The sequence below is a fragment of the Pristiophorus japonicus genome, chromosome 15 (assembly GCF_044704955.1).
Source record: "Pristiophorus japonicus isolate sPriJap1 chromosome 15, sPriJap1.hap1, whole genome shotgun sequence".
Classification (NCBI taxonomy): Eukaryota; Metazoa; Chordata; class Chondrichthyes; family Pristiophoridae; genus Pristiophorus; species Pristiophorus japonicus.
In genome coordinates this window covers 180,496,166-180,517,665 of record NC_091991.1, presented here as the reverse complement: position 1 = coordinate 180,517,665, position 21,500 = coordinate 180,496,166, and the positions used below count along the sequence as shown (strand labels likewise).

At 46.0% G+C, this 21,500-nt stretch overlaps 1 protein-coding gene across 1 annotated transcript in view; it reads right to left on the bottom strand.

The window, feature by feature from the left end:
* Positions 1-21,500, bottom strand: part of LOC139280539 (voltage-dependent calcium channel gamma-3 subunit-like) — a 276,400-nt gene that overhangs the window by 7,195 nt on the left and 247,705 nt on the right. The window contains exon 2 of the mRNA XM_070900024.1: positions 18,352-18,435. Coding sequence (XP_070756125.1) covers positions 18,352-18,435 — 84 coding nt within the window. The remainder of the gene's footprint in view (positions 1-18,351; positions 18,436-21,500) is intronic.

The following is a 21,500-nucleotide window of genomic DNA, read 5'->3' as shown; positions in this document are numbered from 1 at the left end:
GAGTGGGCAAATGCATGGCAGATGCAGTATAATGTGGATAAATGTGAGGTTATCCACTTTGGTGGCAAAAACAGGAAGGCAGAATATTATCTGAATGGTAACAGATTAGGAAAAGGGGAGGTGCAACGAGACCTGGGTGTCATGGTTCATCAGTCATTGCAAGTTGGCATGCAGGTACAGCAGGCGGTGAAGAAGGCAAATGGCATGTTGGCCTTCATAGTGAGGGGATTTGAGTATAGGAGCAGAGAGGTCTTACTGCAGTTGTACAGGGCCTTGGTGAGGCCACACCTGGAATATTGTGTTCAGTTTTGGTCTCCTAATCTGAGGAAGGACATTTTTGCAGCAAAGATTCACCAGACTGATTCCTGGGATGGCAGGACTGACATATGAAGAAATACTGGATCGACTAGGCTTATATTCACTGGAATTTACAAGAATGAGAGGGGATCTCATCGAAACATATAAAATTCTGATGGAATTGGACAGGTTAGGTACAGGAGTGGGGTACTGAAGTTGCATGATCAGCCATGATCATATTGAATGGAGGTGCAGGCTCAAAGGGCCGAATGGCCTACTCCTGCACCTATTTTCTATGTTTACCCTACACAAGCCATAACTTACCCAGCTACTGCTGCCTGCCCTCTGTCCTGACCCAATCCCACCTCCCTATCGGCCCTGGCTCCACCAACCCAGGCCCTAATGCAATCAATCTAAAATCTTTGTCCTTGTCTTTATAAACCTCGCCGTAGTCTTGCTCTTCCCTAAAGTTCTCTGTGCCTGATGAGGGAAGTGCGTCATCAGAATCAGAAATAATACAGGATTGTTGTTTTGACACAATATGTTAAAGGTCCCAACTGAGGCCAACTCGTACCTGGACCTAGTACTCGCACACAAACAGGACAACTTACATTTATCGAGCATCTTTACGCACAATAAAACATACCTGGGCACTTCATAGTGGTGAAAATACAGAGCAAAGTGAAAGATCTTGCATTTCTATAGCGCCATCATGTCCTCAGGAAGTCCCAAAGTGCCATACAGCCAATTAATTACTTTTGAAGGATTGTCACTCTTGTTTTGCAGGCAACTGTGGCAGTCACTTTGTGCACAGCAAGGTCCCACAAACAACAATGAGATGAATTACAAGTTCATCTGTTACGGTGGTGTTGATTGAGGGAGGTATGTTGGCCAAGGACATCGGGAGAACTTCCTGCTCTTATAGCACCATTTACGTCCAGCTGAGAAAACAGAAATTTCATCCAAAGATTGCACCTCTAATCATGCATAACTCTCAGTGCTGCACCGAAGTGTCAGCCTAAATTATGCACTCAAATCCTAGAGTGGGGCCTGAACCTACGACCTCCTGATTCAGCGGCGAGAAAGCCACCACTGAACGGTCTACATTGATAGAAGAGTTAGGAGAAATGACCAAAAACATGGTCACAACAGTAGGTTCTGAGGAGGCTTTGCAGGAGCAAGGTGACAGGGTTAAGGGAAAGTGTTCCCGAGTGAGGGGCAAAGTTGGCTGACAGCTTGGTCACTGAAATTATCAGCCGGGGTGGGAGGCCAAAGTTGGAAGAGTTCAGGGTAAAGGCCACATCAGGCTTTAGGAAGTTGCAGGGTAGAAAGGAGCAAGACTATGGAGAGATTTTTTTTTAAGCCAAGCACAAAAATCTTGAATCAAATGCATTGGAGGCTGGCTTGGTGAGGACAGGGAAGTTGGATTTAATGCGGGTTAGAGCGTAGGCAATGGAATTCTGAGCACGTTGTAGTGGATGGAGTGGAGCTTAGGAGGTTAGCAGGGAGATCATTGGGGCAGTTGATCCTGCAGGAGAAGGCAGCATAGGTGAGGGGTTTCGGAGCAGTAGGGTGAGAGAGGGGTAGAGTTGAGCAATGTGGAGGTAAAAGTAGGCAGTCCTAGTACTTGAAGCTCAGCTCAGTGTCAAACAGCACACTGTGTTTGTACGTTCCCCAATTCAGACTGATTGACCAGCTCGGGTGACGGGGTGGAGCTGAGGACCATATTGAGGTGTTTTTCCCAGTGTCCAAAGAAGTTGTCTTCAATCTTGCCAATCTTAAGCTTGAGAAACATTTTACTCATCCGTGACTTGCTGTTGGACCTGGACTCGAGGGGGTAGCAGGGACCTTGAGCTCATGCAGTCTGAAAGCAAACCCCAAGCCTATGGATGGTGTCACCTCAGTGCAACACGTCGAGGAGGGAAAGGAGAATACAGCATCCATAATTTAGAGGGAGTGAAATCTCTGGGGACGAGTGAGCACAGTGTGATCAAGTGTAAGATTGCCTGTCAATGAGTGTGCCAGGACAGGAATATGTGGCCTTGAAGTGACACTGTACGAAGGAATTTGAAATAAACAGATCAATCAATCAGTGTCTCGTAAAATAGCAGCCAAAGGATTTTAATAAAAACCCATGAAGCCTCTTTACACTCATTTTCATACAATCTAATTTTAAGGCATATGACTTTTGAAAGGAGAACTTCAAAGGAATGAGGGTCGAATTAAATAAATGAACTTAAATGTATTATTAAAAGATCTTTCGGTTCACGAAAAATCTCAACGCTTTTAAAATGATACTATGGAGTTTACAGGATTAGTATATCCCCTCCCCCCCCCCCCCGCCAAACAAATTGAACTAAACAAATAGTCCTGAAAATGGATGGCGAGCACTTAATAGAATCGTAGAATGTTCCAACACAGAAACAGGCCATTCAGCCCATTGATTCTGTGCCAGTGTTTGTCACCACATGAACCATCTCATACAATTGCACTCTTGTTTGCTTCCGAGAGCCTTTAACATTCCTCATTTTCAAGGAGTCTTATAGATTCTGCTTCAATATATTGTGTCAGAGAGAATTCCGTGTGTAAAGTAATTTTTTCTAACCTCCCCAATAGTTCTTTTGTGATTATCTTAAATGTGTTCCTCACATTACCATCTTCCTGCCCACTGAGAACAACCCATCACCATTTTACCCTATGATCATCCTTCATAATCTCGAAGACCATTATCGGGTCACCCCTTAACCTTCTCAGACCTAGCGTTTCAAGTCTCATTTCATGACTGTGACCCCTGATCCCTGGAACTATACCAGCGAATCTATGCTGCAGCTTTTCCATTGCTTCCTATTGTGGAATATGCAAAACTGTGCACAGTTAAAGTGGGTGAAATACAAGTTCAGTGCGACCGCCTTGCTTTTGTATTGCGTTTGTCTTTTTATGTCCTTACCTGCTTGCAGAGTCGCCGTGAAGGACCCAGGTAGCTGCACACCAAGGTCGTCCTGCTCCTCTGTCCATTATCTATACTGAACTGCATCTGCCACCAGTTTGCCCAATCTTGATCAGCTGTCTATGTCCTCCTGCTGTTTTTCACAACTCTGAACACAATTTACCTTGCCCTCAATTTGGTGTCATCAGCAAATTTTGATGTTTCCTCAATTCTTAATCCCAGGGCCATCTTTCGTAAATAACAGTCAGTAAGGGAATGGTAGCAAAGTGGTTATGTTACTGGACTAATGATCCAGAGACGTGAATTCAAATCCCACCACGGCAGCTGGGGAATTTAAATTCAGTTAAATAAACAAATCTGGAATAAAAAGCTATCAGATTGTCATAAAAACCCATTTGGTTCACGAAAGTCCTCCAGGGAAGGAAACCTGCTGTCCTTACCCGGTCTGGCCTATAAGTGACTCCAGATCCACAGCAATGTGGTTGACAATTAACTGCCCTCTGAAATAGCATAGCAAGCCACTCAGTTGTAACAAACCTCTACGAAAAACAATAAGAATAAAACCGGACGGACCACCCGGCATCGACCTCGGCATCGGCTATGGACACGACAATGACACACCCAGCCCAGTCGACCCGGCAAAGTTGTCCTCACCAACATCTGGGGACTTGTGCCGAAATTGGGAGAGCTGTCCCACAGACTAGTCAAGCAACAGCCTGACATAGTCATACTCACAGCATCATACCTTTCATACCAGATTCCTCCATCATCATCCCGAGATATGTCGTGTCCGACCGGCAGGACAGACCCACCCGAGGTGGCAGCACAGTGGTACAGAGTCGGGAGGGAGTGGCCCTGGGAGTCCACAACATTGACTCCGGACCCCATGAGCTAACCTAACCCTAACCCTAATCAGTACTCCTCCATGTCAAACACCACTTGGAAGAAGTACTGAGGATAGCAAGGGCACAGAATGTACTCTGGGTGGGGGACTTCAATGTCCATCACCAAGTGGCTCAGTAGCATCACTGCTGGCCGAGTCCTGAAGGACATAGCTGTCAGACAGGGCTTGCAGCAGGTGGTGAAAGAACCAACATGAGGGGAAAAACCTGCTTGATCTTGTCCTCACCAATCTACCTATTGCAGATTCATCTGTTCATGACAGCATTGGTAGCAGCGACTATTAGTATAAAACGGGATGAGGTTCTATGAGATGAATTTAAGGAGCTAGGAGTTAAATTAAAAAGTAGGATCTCAAAAGTAGTAATCTCAGGATTGCTACCAGTGCCACGTGCTAGTCAGAGTAGGAATCACAGGATAGCTCAGATGAATACGTGCCTTGAGCAGTGGTGCAGCAGGGAGGGTTTCAAATTCCTGGGGCATTGGAACCGGTTCTGGGGGAGGTGGGACCAGTACAAACCGGATGGTCTGCACCTGGGCAGGACCGGAACCAATGTCCTAGGGGGAGTGTTTGCTAGTGCTGTTGGAGAGGAGTTAAACTAATATGGCAGGGGGATGGGAACCTATGCAGGGAGATAGAGGGAAATAAAATGGAGTCAGAAGCAAAAGATAGAAAGGAGAATAGTAAAAATGGAGGGCAGAGAATCACAAGGCAGAAAACAAAAAGGGCCATATTACAGCAAAATTCTAAAGGGGCAAAGTGTTAGAAAGACAAGCCTGAAGGCTCTGTGCCTCAATGCGAGGAGTGTTCGGAATAAGGTGGACGAATTAACTGCGCAAGTAGCAGTTAACGGGTATGATGTAATTGGCATCACGGAGACATAGCTCCAGGGTGACCAAGGCTGGGAACTCAACATCCAAGGGTATTCAGCATTTAGGAAGGATAGACAGAAAGGAAAAGGAGGCGGGGTGGCGTTGCTGGTTAAAGAGGAAATTAATGCAATTGTAAGGAAGGACATTAGCCTGGATGATGTGGAATCGGTATGGGTGGAGCTGCGGAATACCAAAGGGCAGAAAACGCTAGTGGATGTTGTGTACAGATCACCAAACAGTAGTGGTGAGGTTGGGGACAGCATCAAACAAGAAATAAGGGATGTGTGCAATAAAGGTACAGCAGTTATCATGGGCGACCTTAATATACATATTGATTGGGCTAACGAAACTGGTAGCAATGCGGTGGAGGAGGATTTCCTGGAGTGTATTAGGGATGGTTTTCTAGACCAATATGTCGAGGAACCAACTAGAGAGCTGGCCATCCTAGACTGGGTGATGTATAATGAGAAGGGACTAATTAACAATCTTGTTGTGCGAGGCCCCTTGGGGAAGAGTGACCATAATATGGTAGAATTCTTTATTAAGATGGAGAGTGACACAGTTAATTCGGAAACTAGGGTCCTGAACTTAAGGAAAGGTAACTTTGATGGTATGAGGCATGAATTGGCTAGAATAGACTGGCAAAGGATACTTAAAGGGTTGACGGTGGATAAGCAATGGCAAACATTTAAAGATCACATGGATGAACTTCAGCAATTGTACATCCCTGTCTGGAGTAAAAATAAAACTGGGAAGTTGGCTCAACCATGGCTAACAAGGGAAATTAAGGATGGTGTTAAAGCCAAGGAAGTGGCATATAATTTGGCTAGAAAAAACAACAAACCTGAGGACTGGGAGAAATTTAGAATTCAACAGAGGAAGTCTAAGGGTTTAATTAAGAGGGGGCAAATAAGTACGAGAGGAAGCTTGCATGGAACATTAAAACTGACTGCAAAAGCTTCTATAGATATGTGAAGAGAAAAAGATTAGTGAAGACAAACGTAGGTCCCTTGCAGTCAGATTCAGGTGAATTTATAATGGGGAACAAAGAAATGGCAGACCAATTGAACCAATACTTCAGTCTATCTTCATGAACGAAGACACAAATAACCTTCCGATTATACTAGGGGACAGTAGGTCCAGTGAGAAGGAGGAAGTGAAGGATATCCTTATTAGGCGGAAAATTGTGTTCGGGAAATTGATGGGATTGAAGGCTGATAAATCCCCGGGGTCGGATAGTCTGCATCCCAGAGTACTTAAGGAAGTGGCCCTAGAAATATTGGTGATCATTTTCCAACAGTTTATCGACTCTGGATCAGTTCCTATGGACTGAGGGTAGTTAATGTAACACCACTTTTTAAAAAAGGAGGGAGAGAAAACGGGTAATTATAGCCTGACATCAGTAGTGGGGAAAATGTTGGAATCAATTATTAAAGATGAAATAGCAGCGCATTTGGAAAGCAGTGACAGGATCGGTCTAAGTCAGCATGGATTTATGAAAGGGAAATCATGCTTGACGAATCTTCTGGAACTTTTTGAGGATGTAACTAGTAGAGTGGACAAGGGAGAACCAGTGGATGTGGTGTATTTGGACTTTCAAAAGGCTTTTGACAAGATCCCGCACAAGAGATTGGTATGCAAAATCAAAGCGAATGGTATTGGGGGTAATGTACTGATGTGGATAGAGAACTGGTTGGTAGACAGGAAGCAGAGAGTCGGGATAAACGGGTCCTTTTCAGAATGGCAGGCAGTGACTAGTGGAGTACCACAGGGCTCAGTGCTGGGACCCCTGCTCTTTACAATATACATTAATGATTTAGATAAAGGAATTGAGTGTAATATCTCCAAGTTTGCAGATGACACTAAACTGGGTGGCGGTGTGAGCTGTGAGGAGGATGCTAAGAGGCTGCTGGGTGACTTGGACAGGTTAGGTGAGTGGGCAAATGCATGGCTGATGCAGTATAATGTGGATAAATGTGAGCTTATCCACTTTGGGGGCAAAAACACGAAGGCAGAATATTATCTGGATGGCGGCAGATTAGGAAAAGGGGAGGTGCAACGAGACCTGGGTGTCATGCTTCATCAGTCATTGAAGGTTGGCATGCAGGTACAGCAGGCGGTGAAGAAGGCAAATGGTATGTTGGCCTTCATAGCTAGGGGATTTGAGTATAGGAGCAGGGAGGTCTTACTGCAGTTGTACAGGGCCTTAGTGACGCCTAACCTGGAATATTGTGTTCAGTTTTGGTCTCCAAATCTGAGGAAGGACGTTCTTGCTATTGAGAGAGTGCAGCGAAGGTTCACCAGACTGATTCCAGGGATGGCTGGACTGTCACGTGAGGAGAGACTGGATCGACTGGGCCTTTATACACTGGAGTTTAGAAGGATGAGAGGGGATCTCAGAAACATCTAAGATTCTGACGGGACTGGACAGGTTAAATGCGGGAAGAATGTTCCCGATGTTGGGGAAGTCCAGAACCAGAGGACATAGTCTTAGGATACGGGGTAGGCCATTTAGGACTGAGATGAGGAGAAACTTCTTCACTTAAGAGAGTTGTTAAACTGTGGAATTCCCTGCCGCAGAGAGTTGTTGATGCCAGTTCATTGGATATATTCAAGAGGGAGTTAGATATGGCCCTTACGGCTAAGGGGATCAAGGGATATGGAGAGAAAGCAGGAAAGGGGTACTGAGGGAATGATCAGCCATGAACTCATTGAATGGCGGTGCAGGCTCGAAGGGCCGAATGGCCTACTCCTGCAACTATTTTCTATGTTTCTATGTTTCTACTGCACAGTCATTGTGGAGACGAAGTCCTGTCTTCACACTGAGGCCATCCTCCATCTTGTTGGGATAGATTCAGAACAGATATAGCAGCTCAAAACTGGGCATTCACAGGGTGCTGTGAGCCATCAGCAGCAGCAGAATTGTATTCCGCCACAATCTGTTACTTCATGGCCTGACATATCCCTCACTCTACCATTACCATTAGTGAATGAAAAGTATGCCAGGAGCAGCACCAGGCATATCTAAAACTGAGGTGCCAACCTGGGGAAGCTGCAACAGCAGAAGAAGCATGCTAAAGACAAAGCTAAGCGATCCCACAATCAACAGATCATATCAAAGTTCTGCAGTCCTGCCACATCCAGTCGTGAATGGTGGTGGACAATTAAACAACTAACGGGAGCAGGAGCCTCCATGAATATCCCTGTCCTCAATGATGGCGGAGCCCAACATGCAAGAGCAAAAGCCAAGGCTGAAGCGATTGCAACCATCCTCAGCCAGAAGTGCTGAGTGGATGATCCATGTCGGCCTCCTCCTGAGGTCCCCACCATAACAGAGCCAGTCTTCTGCCAATTCGATTCACTCCACGTGATATCAATAAACGGCTGAGCGCACTGGATACAGCAAAGGCTATGGGACCTGACAACATCCTGACTGTTGTGCTGAAAACTTGTGCTCCAGAACTAGTCGCGCCTCTAGCCAAGCTGTTCCAGGACAGCTACAAAACCGACACCTACCTGACAATGTGGAAAACTGCCCATATATGTCCTGTTCAAAAAAAGCAGGACAAGTCCAATCTGACCAATTACCGACCCATCAATCTACTCTCAATCATCAGCAAAGTGATGGAAGAGTCATTGACAGTTCTATCAAGTGGCACTTACCAATCACCTGCTCATCGATGCCCAGTTTGGGTTCCACCAGAACCACTCGGCTCCAGATCTCATTACAGCTTTACTCCAAACATGGACAAAAGAGCTGAATTCCAGAGGTGAGGTGAGAGTGACTGGCCTCGACATCAAGGCAGCATTTGACCGAATGTGGTATCAAGGAGCCCGAGTAAAACTGAACTCAATGGGAATCGGGGAAAACTCTCCACTGGCTAGAGGCATACCTAGCACAAAGGAAGATGGTTGTAGTGGTTGGAGGTCAATCATCACAGCCCCAGGACATCGCTGCAGGAGTTCCTCAGGGCAGTGTCCTAGGCCCAACCATCTTCAGCTGCTTCATCAATGACCTTCCCTCCATCATAAGGTCAGAAGTGGGGATGTTCGCTGATGACTGCACTGTGTTCAGTTCCATTCGCAACCCCTCAGATAATGGAGCAGTCCGTGCCCGCATGCAGCAATATCTGGATGTCATTCAGGCTTGGGCACATAGGTAGCAAGTAACATTCACGCCACACAAGTGCTAGGCAATGACTATCTTCAAAAAGTGAGTCTAACCACCGCTCCATGACATTTAACGGCATTACTATCGTCGAATACCTTACCATCAACATTCTGGGGGGTCACCATTGTCCAGAAACTTAACTGGACCAGACACATAAATATTCTGGTTACAAGAGCAGGTCAGAGGCTGGGTATTCTGCGGTGAGTGTCTCACCTCCTGACTCCCCAAAGCCTCTGTAACATCTACAAGGCACATGTCAGGAGTGTGATGGAATACTCTCCACTTGACTGGATGAGTGCAGCTCCAACAATGCCCAAGATGCTCGACACCATCCAGGACAAAGCAGCCCACTTGATTGGCAGCCCATCCATCACCTTAAACACTCACTCCCTCCACCACCGGCGCACCGTAGCTGCAGTGTGTACCATCTACAAGATGCACTGCAGCAACTCGCCAAGGCTTCTTCGGCAGCACCTCCCAAACCCGCGACCTCTACCACCGAGAAGGACGAGGGCAGCAGGCACATGGGAACACCTACGCCTGCAATTCTCCTCCAAGCACATGGGATTGGGGGTAGTGTGCTGACGTGGATTGAGAACTGGTTGTCAGACAGGAAGCAAAGAGTAGGAGTAAATGGGTACTTTTCAGAATGGCAGGCAGTGACTAGTGGGGTACCGCAAGGTTTTGTGCTGGGGCCCCAGCTGTTTACATTGTACATTAATGATTTAGACGAGGGGATTAAATGCAGTATCTCCAAATTTGCGGATGACACTAAGTTGGGTGGCAGTGTGAGCTGAGAGGAGGATGCTATTAGGCTGCAGAGTGACTTGGATAGGTTAGGTGAGTGGGCAAATGCATGGCAGATGAAGTATAATGTGGATAAATGTGAGGTTATCCACTTTGGTGGTTAAAAACAGAGAGACAGACTATTATCTGAATGGTGACAGATTAGGAAAAGGGAAGGTGCAACGAGACCTGGGTGTCATGGTACATCAGTCATTGAAGGTTAGCATGCAGGTATAGCAGGCGGTTAAGAAAGCAAATGGCATGTTGGCCTTCATAGTGAGGGGATTTGAATACAGGGGCAGGGAGGTGTTGTTACAGTTGTACAGGGCCTTGGTGAGGCCACACCTGGAGTATTGTGTACAGTTTTGGTCTCCTAACTTGAGGAAGGACATTCTTGCTATTGAGGGAGTGCAGCGAAGATTCACCAGACTGATTCCCGGGATGGCGGGACTGACCTATCAAGAAAGACTGGATCAACTGGGCTTGTATTCACTGGAGTTCAGAAGAATGAGAGGGGACCTCATAGAAACGTTTAAAATTCTGACGGGTTTAGACAGGTTAGATGCAGGAAGAATGTTCCCAATGTTGGGGAAGTCCAGAACCAGGGGTCACAGTCTGAGGATAAGGGGTAAGCCATTTAGGACCGAGATGAGGAGAAACTTCTTCACCCAGAGAGTGGTGAACCTGTGGAATTCTCTACCACAGAAAGTAGTTGAGGCCAATTCACTAAATATATTCAAAAGGGAGTTAGATGAAGTCCTTACTACTCGGGGGATCAAGGGTTATGGCGAGAAAGCAGGAAGGGGGTACTGAAGTTTCATGTTCAGCCATGAACTCATTGAATGGCGGTGCAGGCTAGAAGGGCTGAATGGCCTACTCCTGCACCTATTTTCTATGTTTCTATGTTTCAAAGTTACATAGAAACATAGAAAATAGGTGCAGGAGTAGGCCATTCGGTCCTTCGAGCCTGCACCCCGATTCAATAAGATCATGGCTGATCATTCCTTCAGTACCCCTTTCCTTCTTTCTCTCCATACCCCTTGATCCCTTTAGCCGTAAGGGCCATATCTAACTCCCTCTTGAATATATCCAATGAACTGGCATCAACAACTCTCTGCACAGGGAATTCCACAGGTTAACAACTCTCTGAGTGAAGAAGTTTCTCCTCAACTCAGTCCTAAATGGCCTACCCCTTATCCTAAGACTATGTCCCCTGGTTCTGGACTTCCCCAACATCGGGAACATTCTTCCCGCATCTAACCTGTCCGAATCTTATACATTTCTATGAGATCCCCGCCCATCCTTCTAAACTCCAGTGAATAAAAGCCCAGTTGATCCAGTCTCTCCTCATATGACAGCGCAGCCATCCCTGGAATCAGTCAGGTGAACCTTCGCTACACTCCCTCAATAGCAAGAATGTCCTTCCTCAGACTAGGCGACCAAAACTGAACACAATATTCCAGGTGAGGCCTCACTAAGGCCCTGTACAACTGCATTAAGACCTCCCTGCTCCTATACTCAAATCCCCTAGCTATGAAGGCCAACATACCATTTGCCTTCTTCACCGCCTGCTGTACCCACTTTCAATGACTGATGAACCATGACACCCAGGTCTCGTTGCACCTCCCCTTTTCCTAATCTGCTGCCATTCAGATAATATTCTGCCTTCGTGTTTTTGCCCCCAAAATGGATAACCTCACATTTATCCACATTATACTGCATCTGCCATGCATTTGCCCACTCACCTAACCTGTCCAAGTCACCCTGCAGCCTCTTAGCGTCCTCCTCACAGCTCACACCGCCACCCAGTTTAGTGTCATCCGCAAACTGGGAGATATTACATCCAATTCCATCATCTAAATCTTTCATGTATATTGTAAAGAGCTGGGGTCCCAGCACTGAGCCCTGCAGCACTCCACTAGTCACTGCTTGCCATTCTGAAAAGGACTCGTTTATCCCGACTCTCTGCTTCCTGTCTGCCAACCAGTTCTCTATCCACGTCAGTACATTACCCCCAATACCATGTGCTTTAATTTTGTAAACCAATCTCTTGTGCGGGACCTTGTCAAAAGCCTTTTGAAAGTCCAAATACACCACATCCACTGGTTCTCCCTTGTCCACTCTGCTAGTTACATCCTCAAAAAATTCCAGAAGATTCGTCAAGCATGATTTCCCTTTCATAAATCCATGTTGACTTGATCCGATCCTGTCACTGCTTTCCAAATTCGCTGCTCTTTCATCCTTAATGATTGATTCCAACATTTTTCCCACTACTGATGTCAGGCTAACCGGTCTATAATTGCCCGTTTTCTCTCTCCCTCCTTTTTAAAAAAGTGATGTTACATTAGCTACCCTCCAGTCCATAGGAACTGATCCAGAGTCGATAGACTGTTGGAAAATGATCACCAATGCATCCACTATTTCTAGGGCCACTTCCTTAAGTACTCTTGGATGCAGACTATCAGGCCCTGGGGATTTATCGGCTTTCAATCCCATCAATTTCCCAAACACAATTTCCCGCCTAATAAGGATATCCTTCGGTTCCTCCGTCTCACTAGACCCACTGTCCCCTAGTACATTCGGAAGGTTATTTGTATCTTCCTTCGTCAAGACAGAACCGAAGTATTGGTTCAATTGGTCTGCCATTTCTTTGTTCCCCATTATAAATTCTCCTGAATCTGACTGCAAGGGATCTACGTTTGCCTTTACTAATCTTTTTCTCCTCAAATATCTATAGAAGCTTTTGCAGTCAGTTTTTATGTTCCCTGCAAGCTTCCTCTCGTACTCTATTTTCCCTCTCTTAATTAAACCCTTAGTCCTCCTCTGTTGAATTCTAAATTTCTCCCAGTCCTCAGGTTTGTTGCTTTTTCTAGCCAATTTATATGCCTCTTCCTTGGCTTTAACACCATCCTTAATTTCTCTTGTTAACCACGGTTGAGCCACCTTCCCAGTTTTATTTTTACTCCAGACAGGGATGTACAATTGCTGAAGTTCATCCATGTGATCTTTAAATGTTTGCCATTGCCTATCCACCGTCAACCCTTTAAGTATCCTCGGCCAGTCTATTCTAGCCAATTCACACCTCATACTGTCGAAGTTACCTTTCCTTAAGTTCAGGACCCTAGTTTCCGAATTAACTTTGTCACTCTCCATCTTAATAAGGAATTCTACCATATTATGGACACTTTTCCCCAAAGGGCCTCGCACAACAAGATTGCTAATTAGTCCCTTCTCATTACACATCACCCAGTCTAGGATGGCCAGCTTCCTGGTTGGTTCCTCGACATATTGGTCTAGAAAACCATCCCTAATACACTCCAGGAAATCCTCCTCCACCGCATTGCTACCAGTTAGGTTAGCCCAATCAATATGCAGATTAAAGTAATCCATGATTACTGCTGTACCTTTATTGCACACATCCCTTATTTCTTGTTTGATGTTGTCCCCAACCTCACTACTACTATTTGGTGGTCTATACACAACTCCCACTAGCGTTTTATGCCCTTTGGAATTCCGCAGCTCCATCCATACAGATTCCACATCATCCAGGCTAAAGTCCTTCCTTACTATTGCATTAATTTCCTCTTTAACCAGCAACGCCACCCTGCCTCCTTTTCCTTTCTGTCTATCCTTCCTAAATGCTGAATACCCCTGGATGTTGAGTTCCCAGCCTTGGTCACCCTGGAGCCACATCTCCGTGATGCCAATCACATCGTATCTATTAAATGCTATCTGCGCAGTTAATTCATCCACCTTATTCCGAATACTTCTCGCATTGAGGCACAGAACCTTCAGGCTTGTCTTTTTAACACACTTTGCCCCTTTAGAATTTTGCTGTAATGTGGCCCTTTTTGCTTTTTGCCTTGGGTTTCTCTGCCCTCCATTTTTACTATTCTCCTTTCTATCTTTTGCTTCTGCCCCCATTCTATTTCCCTCTGTCTCCCTGGATAGGTTCCCATCCCCCTGCCATATTAGTTTAACTCCTCCCCACAGCACTAGCAAACACTCCCCCTAGGACATTGGTTCCGATCCTGCCCAGGTGCAGACCAACCGGTTTGTACTGGTCCCACCTCCACCAGAATGTCCCAGGAATTTGAATCCCTCCCTTCTGCACCACTCCTCAAGCCACATATTCATCTGAGCTATCCTGCGATTCCTACTCTGACTTGCACATGGCACTGGTAGCAATCCTGAGATTACTACTTTTGAGGTCCTACTTTTTAATTTAACTCCTAGCTCCCTAAATTTGTCTCGTAGGACCTCATCCCTTTTTTTACCTATATCGTTGGTACCAATGTGCACCATGACAACTGGCTGTTCACCCCCCCTTTTCAGAATGTCCTGCACCCGCTCTGAGACATCCTTGACCCTTGCACCAGGGAGGCAACATACCATCCTGGAGTCTCGGCTGCGGCCATAGAAACGCGTATCTATTCCCCTTACAATAGAATCCCCTATCACTATCGCTCTCCCACTCTTTTTCCTGCCCTCCTGTGCAGCAGAGCCACCCACTGTGCCATGAACCTGGCTGCTGCGGCTCTCCCCTGATGAGTCATCCCCCTCAACAGTACCCAAAGCGTTATATCTGTTTTGCAGGGGGATGACCGCAGGGGACCCCTGCACTACCTTCCTCGCACTGCTCTTCCTGTTGGTCTTCCATTCCCTATCTGGCTGTGTACCCTTTACCTGCGGTAAGACCAACTCGCTAAACGTGCTATTCACGTCATTCTCAGCATCGAGGATGCTCCAGAGTGAATCACCCTCAGCTCCAGTGCCGCAATGCGGTCCGTCAGGAGCTAGAGGCGGATACACTTCCCGCACACGTAGTCGTCAGGGACATCGGAAGCATCATCCTGACTTGGAAATATATCAGTCATTCCTTCATCATCGCTGGGTCAACTCCTGGAACTCCCTCCCTGACAACACTGTGGGAGCACCTTCACCACACGACTGCAGTGGTTCAAGAAAACGGCTCACCCCCACCTTAGGCAATTAGGGATGGGCAATAAATGCCGGCCTTGCCAGTGACGCCCACATCCCAGGAACCAATTAAACAACTTAACATTGATCCCTGTGGAACATTACTCGGCACATAGAAACATAGAAAATAGGTGCAGGAGTAGGCCATTTGGCCCTTCGAGCCTGCACCGCCATTCAATGAGTTCATGGTTGAACATGCAACTTCAGTACCCCATTCCTGCTTTCTCGCCATACCCCTTGATCCCCCTAGTAGTAAGGACTACATCCAACTCCTTTTTGAATATATTTAGTGAATTGACCTCAACAACTTTCTGTGGTAGAGAATTCCACAGGTTCACCACTCTCTGGGTGAAGAAGTTTCTCCTCATCTCGGTCCTAAATGGCTTACCCCTTATCCTTAGACTGTGACCCCTGGTTCTGGACTTCCCCAACATTGGGAACATTCTTCCTGCATCTAACCTGTCTAAACCCATCAGAATTTTAAACGTTTCTATGAGATCCCCTCTCATTCTTCTGAACTCCAGTGAATACAAGCCCAGTTGATCCAGTCTTTCTTGATATGTCAGTCCCGCCATCCCGGGAATCAGTCTGGTGAACCTTCGCTGCACTCCCTCAATAGCAAGAATGTCCTTCCTCAAGTTAGGAGACCAAAACTGTACACAATACTCCAGGTGTGGCCTCACCAAGGCCCTGTACAACTGTAGCAACACATCCCTGCCCCTGTACTCAAATCCCCTCGCTATGAAGGCCAACATGCCATTTGCTTTCTTAACCGCCTGCTTTCCATCCCAATAAACTTCTTTTTCTCTTTAATGTATGCCTCTCTATTTTATTACAAATGTTATCCTCCACTTCAAGTCCATTGTTCAGTAATTTATTCCCGGTAATGCAACCAATCCCTTGTTATCCCTCAGATTTTGTTTGGACAACTCCTTTATTTAAATCTTTAAGCTGCAATGGTCTTTTCTTTAATCAGAAGCTGGATTTTGTGTGGTTAGAGCTTGGGAGGTCACTGAGGGACATATTGGAGAAATGAAGCTGGAAAGTGCTGAAAGTGTGGGGGGAGGGTCTCAATGGCACTCAACATGTTGTAGGAACGCAGACAGATTGGTGATGGTTTCAACTTTATAACTGAGAATTTAAAATTCAAATCCCTCCATGGCCCCTCCCTACCTCTGTAACCTCCTGCACCCCTCCGCGATCTCTGCACTCCTCTACTTCTGGCCTCTTGAGCATCTTTGATTTTCTTCACTCCATCATTGGCAGACGTGCTTTCAGCTGCCTGAGCCCCAAGCTCTGGAATTCCCTCCCTAAACCTCCCCGTCTTTCTACCTCCTTTAAGTCGCTCCTTAAAACCAAGCTTTTGGTCACCTGTCCTAATATCTCTTTATGTGGCTCAGTGTCAAATTTTGTTTGATAATTGCTCCTGCAGAGTGCTTTGGGGACCTTTTTACTACATTAAAGGCGCTATATTAATGCAAGTTGTTGTTGCTGCACCAGCACTGTCCATTTTCTTAATTCCCATGCTGCATTGTTTAGACATTGACTGTTACTTTCAGTCCAAAGACTCCTCGTGCTAATTCTGTTCCGTTCATTTTATACTTATACTACATATTTATTCACACATTTCCATTTGCCAGTATCAGGTTTCATTTGCCATTTATTTACATAATTGATTCAAATCCTTCTGAAATCCTCAGCTGCATCCGCTACTGCTCTCACTGTTTCGGTCCTGTCTGTAAATTTAGTGTTACATTTAGTGTAAGTGTGCAAATCATTGGCACAAAGCAGGAGCAACAGAGGTTCAAGCACTGACTCTGTAGAACTCCATCTAACAACCTCCTCTTAATCTGACACTATACCTCGCCAGTGTTCTCTTGCTGCCTTGTTTTCTATTAACTAACCAATATAGTTAGTCCCAAGGGTTTGAGATTAATTACAAGTCTTTCATGTGGAACTTTGCTAAAAGCTTTCTGAAAATGCTAATGAACTATATATCATTTGGAGTTTCGCTATCTATTTATAATGTTCTCAAAAACATCTGAATCCATTCTGGCTGTTTCTTAATTATTATCATATAACCCAGGAAATGAAAGGTTTGGGTAAATGGGTGTTGCCAGATTGGAAAAAGAAGTGGGCCAGTAGTGGGTCCACTTTTGTTCCCCCTATCTCTCTCTATTGCTTGGTCTCTCTTATCGCATGTTGTCGCTCACTCTTTCATATATAAATAGATCATTTAGACATAGCCATAGAGAATGCAATACAAAATTTGTTAACACAAAAGCAGGGAGTTTGCAAGGACTGTAAAAGACTTCAGGGGGACAGTAATTTAGCAGAATGTGTAGAGAGGAGGAAAATGATGTCACAAAGTGGGAGATGGTGTGTTTTGGGAGGAGAACAAGGAATTAGGAATGTGAACGCAATAGAACAGAGACTTATGGGTTCAAATACATAATTAATTGAAAGTGCAAATGCAGGTAGATAAAGCAATTAAAAAAACTCCAATCGCATTTTATGTTTCATAAGTAGGGGTATAGAGGACAAGAGCAAAGAGCTTCTGTGAAATGTGTACAAGCCAACAGGTACAGTTTGAGTACAACATGCAGTTTTAAAGACCCTGTTATTGGAAAGGACATTAAACAATAGAGAGCGGGCAGAGTGTATTCAAAGTGAGGAGAGTGGTTAGTGAAATTTCTTTACACAGGATTATTGGGTGTGGGATGTTTTGCCCCAGGAAATAGTTGAGGGAGAGACCATTGCATCTTTTACGGGAAGAATAAATAAACAGTTGAAACAGAGAAAAATCCAGGGCTATAGGGAAAGAGTGGGGTAGTGGAGGTTCATTTTTGATTGCTGTAGCAAAGAGCCAGCACTGACACAATGTTCCAAATGGCCTCTTTCTGTGCTGTAAACTGCTATGCTTCTACAGACCTAGAGAAAACTGGCCCCAAATGTAAAGAGGATGAGCTGAGGTTCGCGAAGCTGAAAATCGACAGTCTATAGTGAAGAAGATTAAGGGATGGGGTGGGGGAACCTCATCAGAGTATGTAAAAATATTAAACAGGTAACAGGGTAAAGCTAGAATATTACCCAGACGTAGGCCATGCTAGTGAGCTACATTTAAATAAGAGAAAAGTAACGACAAAAAGGTGAGGCACTTCTTTGCGCAATGGTTGTTAAAATGCAGTGGCATTCCAGGTTGGGAGAGTTGGGTTGTTTGAGGGATCTGCTGCTCATCACTGAGTTTTCTCACCCTTATCTTAAAAAGATGCGTCGATTACATTCGTTGGCTTTATAACTAGCTCAGAAAGACCATTTGTTTCCTGAATTTTAAAATACCCTTTGCAATAAAACAAAACCGTTCAAACTGTGAGAATCTCTCTCTCAGGACACTTACGCAGTAAATATTCCGCCGTGTCCTGTTCATAGTCTGCGTCGTCTGGGAAATGATCAATGATTTTGCAGATTCCTTTGAAGGTACCTGTTTGGAAGACACATTTTACAATCCGGCACTTAAAATGCACTAAGGAATAGACACACAAGAGCAATGCTTTGTTTCAAAATGAATCAGCCTGGAAAAAAGCGTTGAGTAAAATTAAGTTGTGGTCTGATGTCACTTTTCACATCAGAACTCGGCTGATCAGAAAATCTCTTCCCTGCTCGTCCCTGATCATCTGCCAGGGGCCTCTTCAAAATCCATCTGCTGCTGAAGGCGATGCAATGATCATTTCAGCGTGAAATTCTGCGCCCTATACAATCACTCTCTATTCGCTTCCTCTCTCCTCCTCCCACCATCCTCTTCCTCTCATTTACTGCATACCCTTGCAGTTAGCGTGAATTTCATACATGAACCAAGTGTTTTAGTCCCCAGCAAAAGGTTCACTGATTCATCTCTGAGATTTGAAATGTTTTGGCGTCATTCAGTTTGATGTCGAATGTAAGAACGTGAGGAAGGTGGTTTCACAGCAGTGCAGACACCATCAATCTATGAATTTAATTTATCATAGGTATACAAAGCACCCAACCTCCACACGACTCATGTTTTTCTGACCTCGGGTAGTCGGAGCCTGATTTTTGTGACAGCCTCCTTAATTTTATCACCAACAATTATTTTTTTCTTTTATTCATTCACAGGATGTGGGCTTGCTGGCAAGGCCGGCATTTATTGGCCATCCCTAATTGCCCCTCCAGAAGGTGGTGGTGAGCCGCCTTCTTGAACCGCTGCAGTCCGTGTGGTGAAGGTGCTCCCACAGTGCTGTTAGGGAGGGAGTTCCAGGATTTTGACCCAGCGACGATGAAGGAACGGCCGATATATTTCCAACTCAGGATGGTGTGTGAGATGGCAAGGTCGAGGGAGTGGCCGTAAATATGGGTTGGGGAGTTTACATGGAGGGAGAGATTAAGGGAGGATAGGAGGCTAGTGAACTCAGAGGAGAGAGAGCATGAGGAATTGAGAAGGAGGTTGAAATCACTGAGGATGAGAAGTCACTCGGTGCAGAGGCTGAGGGAGGAAAGCAGTGAAGATATCTCGGTAATAACATTTTTATGGTATTTCTGTGGCGGTAGAGAACGAGAATTTTAGATGAGAGGCGAGAGGGGTGGAATAATGTGAGATGCTCAAAGGAGGAGAAAGTGCTGGAGGAGTAGGGGGGCAGACCAAGGTATGATTTGGTGAAGAAAGCCACACCGCCACCACGGCGGTCTGGGCGGAGCGAGTGATGGAAGGTATAGCCAGGCAGGAAGGCTTCATTTAAAGAGTAAGGTGTCATTGTCCCTCAGCCAAGTTTCCATCAGGGCCATGATGTCGATGCAATCATCCACGATAAGCTCATGGATGGCAAGGGCCTTGTTGACAAGCGAACGGACGTTCTGGAGGGAGATGTGGAGAGGGTCGGTGATGGCTGCCCCACTGCCTGCGTCCACAGGGTCAGCGCTGGGAGGGATGAGTTGGACGGGGAGGAGATTGGCGAGGTTAGCCTCCCGCGGGCGAGCTGGGTGGCAAGGTCGGTGAGAGAGTCGGGTGGGACAGTCAGGGTTGCTACTTGTGAGGAGACAGCGACGTGTGCCTCAATGGGCCCTTCGCAGGGTGCCGAGAGAGGAACAGAGGGAAGCTGAAGGCTTATCTAGGAGGGAGTCAAGCCTGGGGTGACAGGAGAGTAGGAAGGTCGAAGAGTAATAACGAGTAATTAACAAGAATATAGGAATAATAGGAGCAGTAGTTGGCCCCTCAGCCCCTCGGGCCTGCTCCGCCATTCAATTAGATAACGGCTGATCTCCTCAACTCCATTTACTTGCGTTTGTTCCACATCTCTCGATACCTTTACCTATCCATGTCAGTCTTGGAAACTGCACCTGCCCCCAGGCCTGAATTAAACAGACGAGTGAGCGAAGTAACGTAGAAGGAATTTTGTTTCATTGCTACAGGTTTACAGCATTTTGTGAAGGAATGACATCCCACACCAGCCATCGATATCAACCCCATATTGTCAATTCCACCTTCCAAACTGTTGTGTATGGAGAAAGAGTCAGACTGAACACTGTGAGCTCAAAGTTAAAGTGTGACCGTAGTCTTTTATTGCAGGTCTCCAGAGTGTCTCTCCAACCTGTGAAGCCTCCTTAAATACCTGTTCTCTCAAGGGATTATGGGATCCCTTGGGACTCCAGGGGATGAGCCCTCTGGTGGCTGTACAGAGTAAATACAAGTCCACACTCCCCCGCCCCTTCACACCCCCCTCCCCCCCCGGCAAGTCAATAGTGTAACTATTTACAATGTGAGTCGATCTGGGACCCTTCTTGCCCTGGTTGATCGTCTCGGTGTGAAAGCTGGTGTTGTTGAATCATTTGTTGGGCCCTCGCTGGGCTGCTGGGCAGCTGGCCTTGCTGGGCTGCCTGGTGTGTTGGGCCCTGCAGGGCTGCTGTGGATGATGGGTTCTGCTTCGTGGTCAACCGTGATGCCGGTTGCCACTGGTGTGTGTGTTGGGGGATCAAAAAAGGTAGGGTCCAAGGTGGGTTGCTCAGGATAGTCCGTGAATCTGAGTTTGATTTGGTCCAAGTGTTTCCAGTGAATGAGTCCATTTGAAAGTTTGACCCAGAATACCCTGCTCCCCTCTTTGGCCACGACAGTGCCGGGAAGCCACTTGGGACCTTGTCCATAATTTAATACAATTATAGGATCATTAATTTCAATTTCACGTGACACATTTGCTCCATCATGGTATGTACTTTGTTGAAGCCGCCTGCTCTCTACCTGTTCATGTAGACCACGGTGAACTAATGAGAGCCTTGTCTTAAGTGCTCTTTTCATGAGCAGTTCAGCAGGTGGGATCCCAGTGAGTGAGTGGGGTCTCGTGCGGTAGCTAAGCAGGACTTGGGATAGGCGAGTCTGCAGTGAGCCTTCAGTTACCCTTTTCAAGCCTTGCTTGATGGTTTGCACTGCTCTCTCTGCCTGACCATTGGACGCTGGTTTAAACGGGGCAGATATGACATGTTTGATCCCGTTACGGGTCATGAATTCTTTGACCTCAGCACTGGTAAAACGTGGCCCAT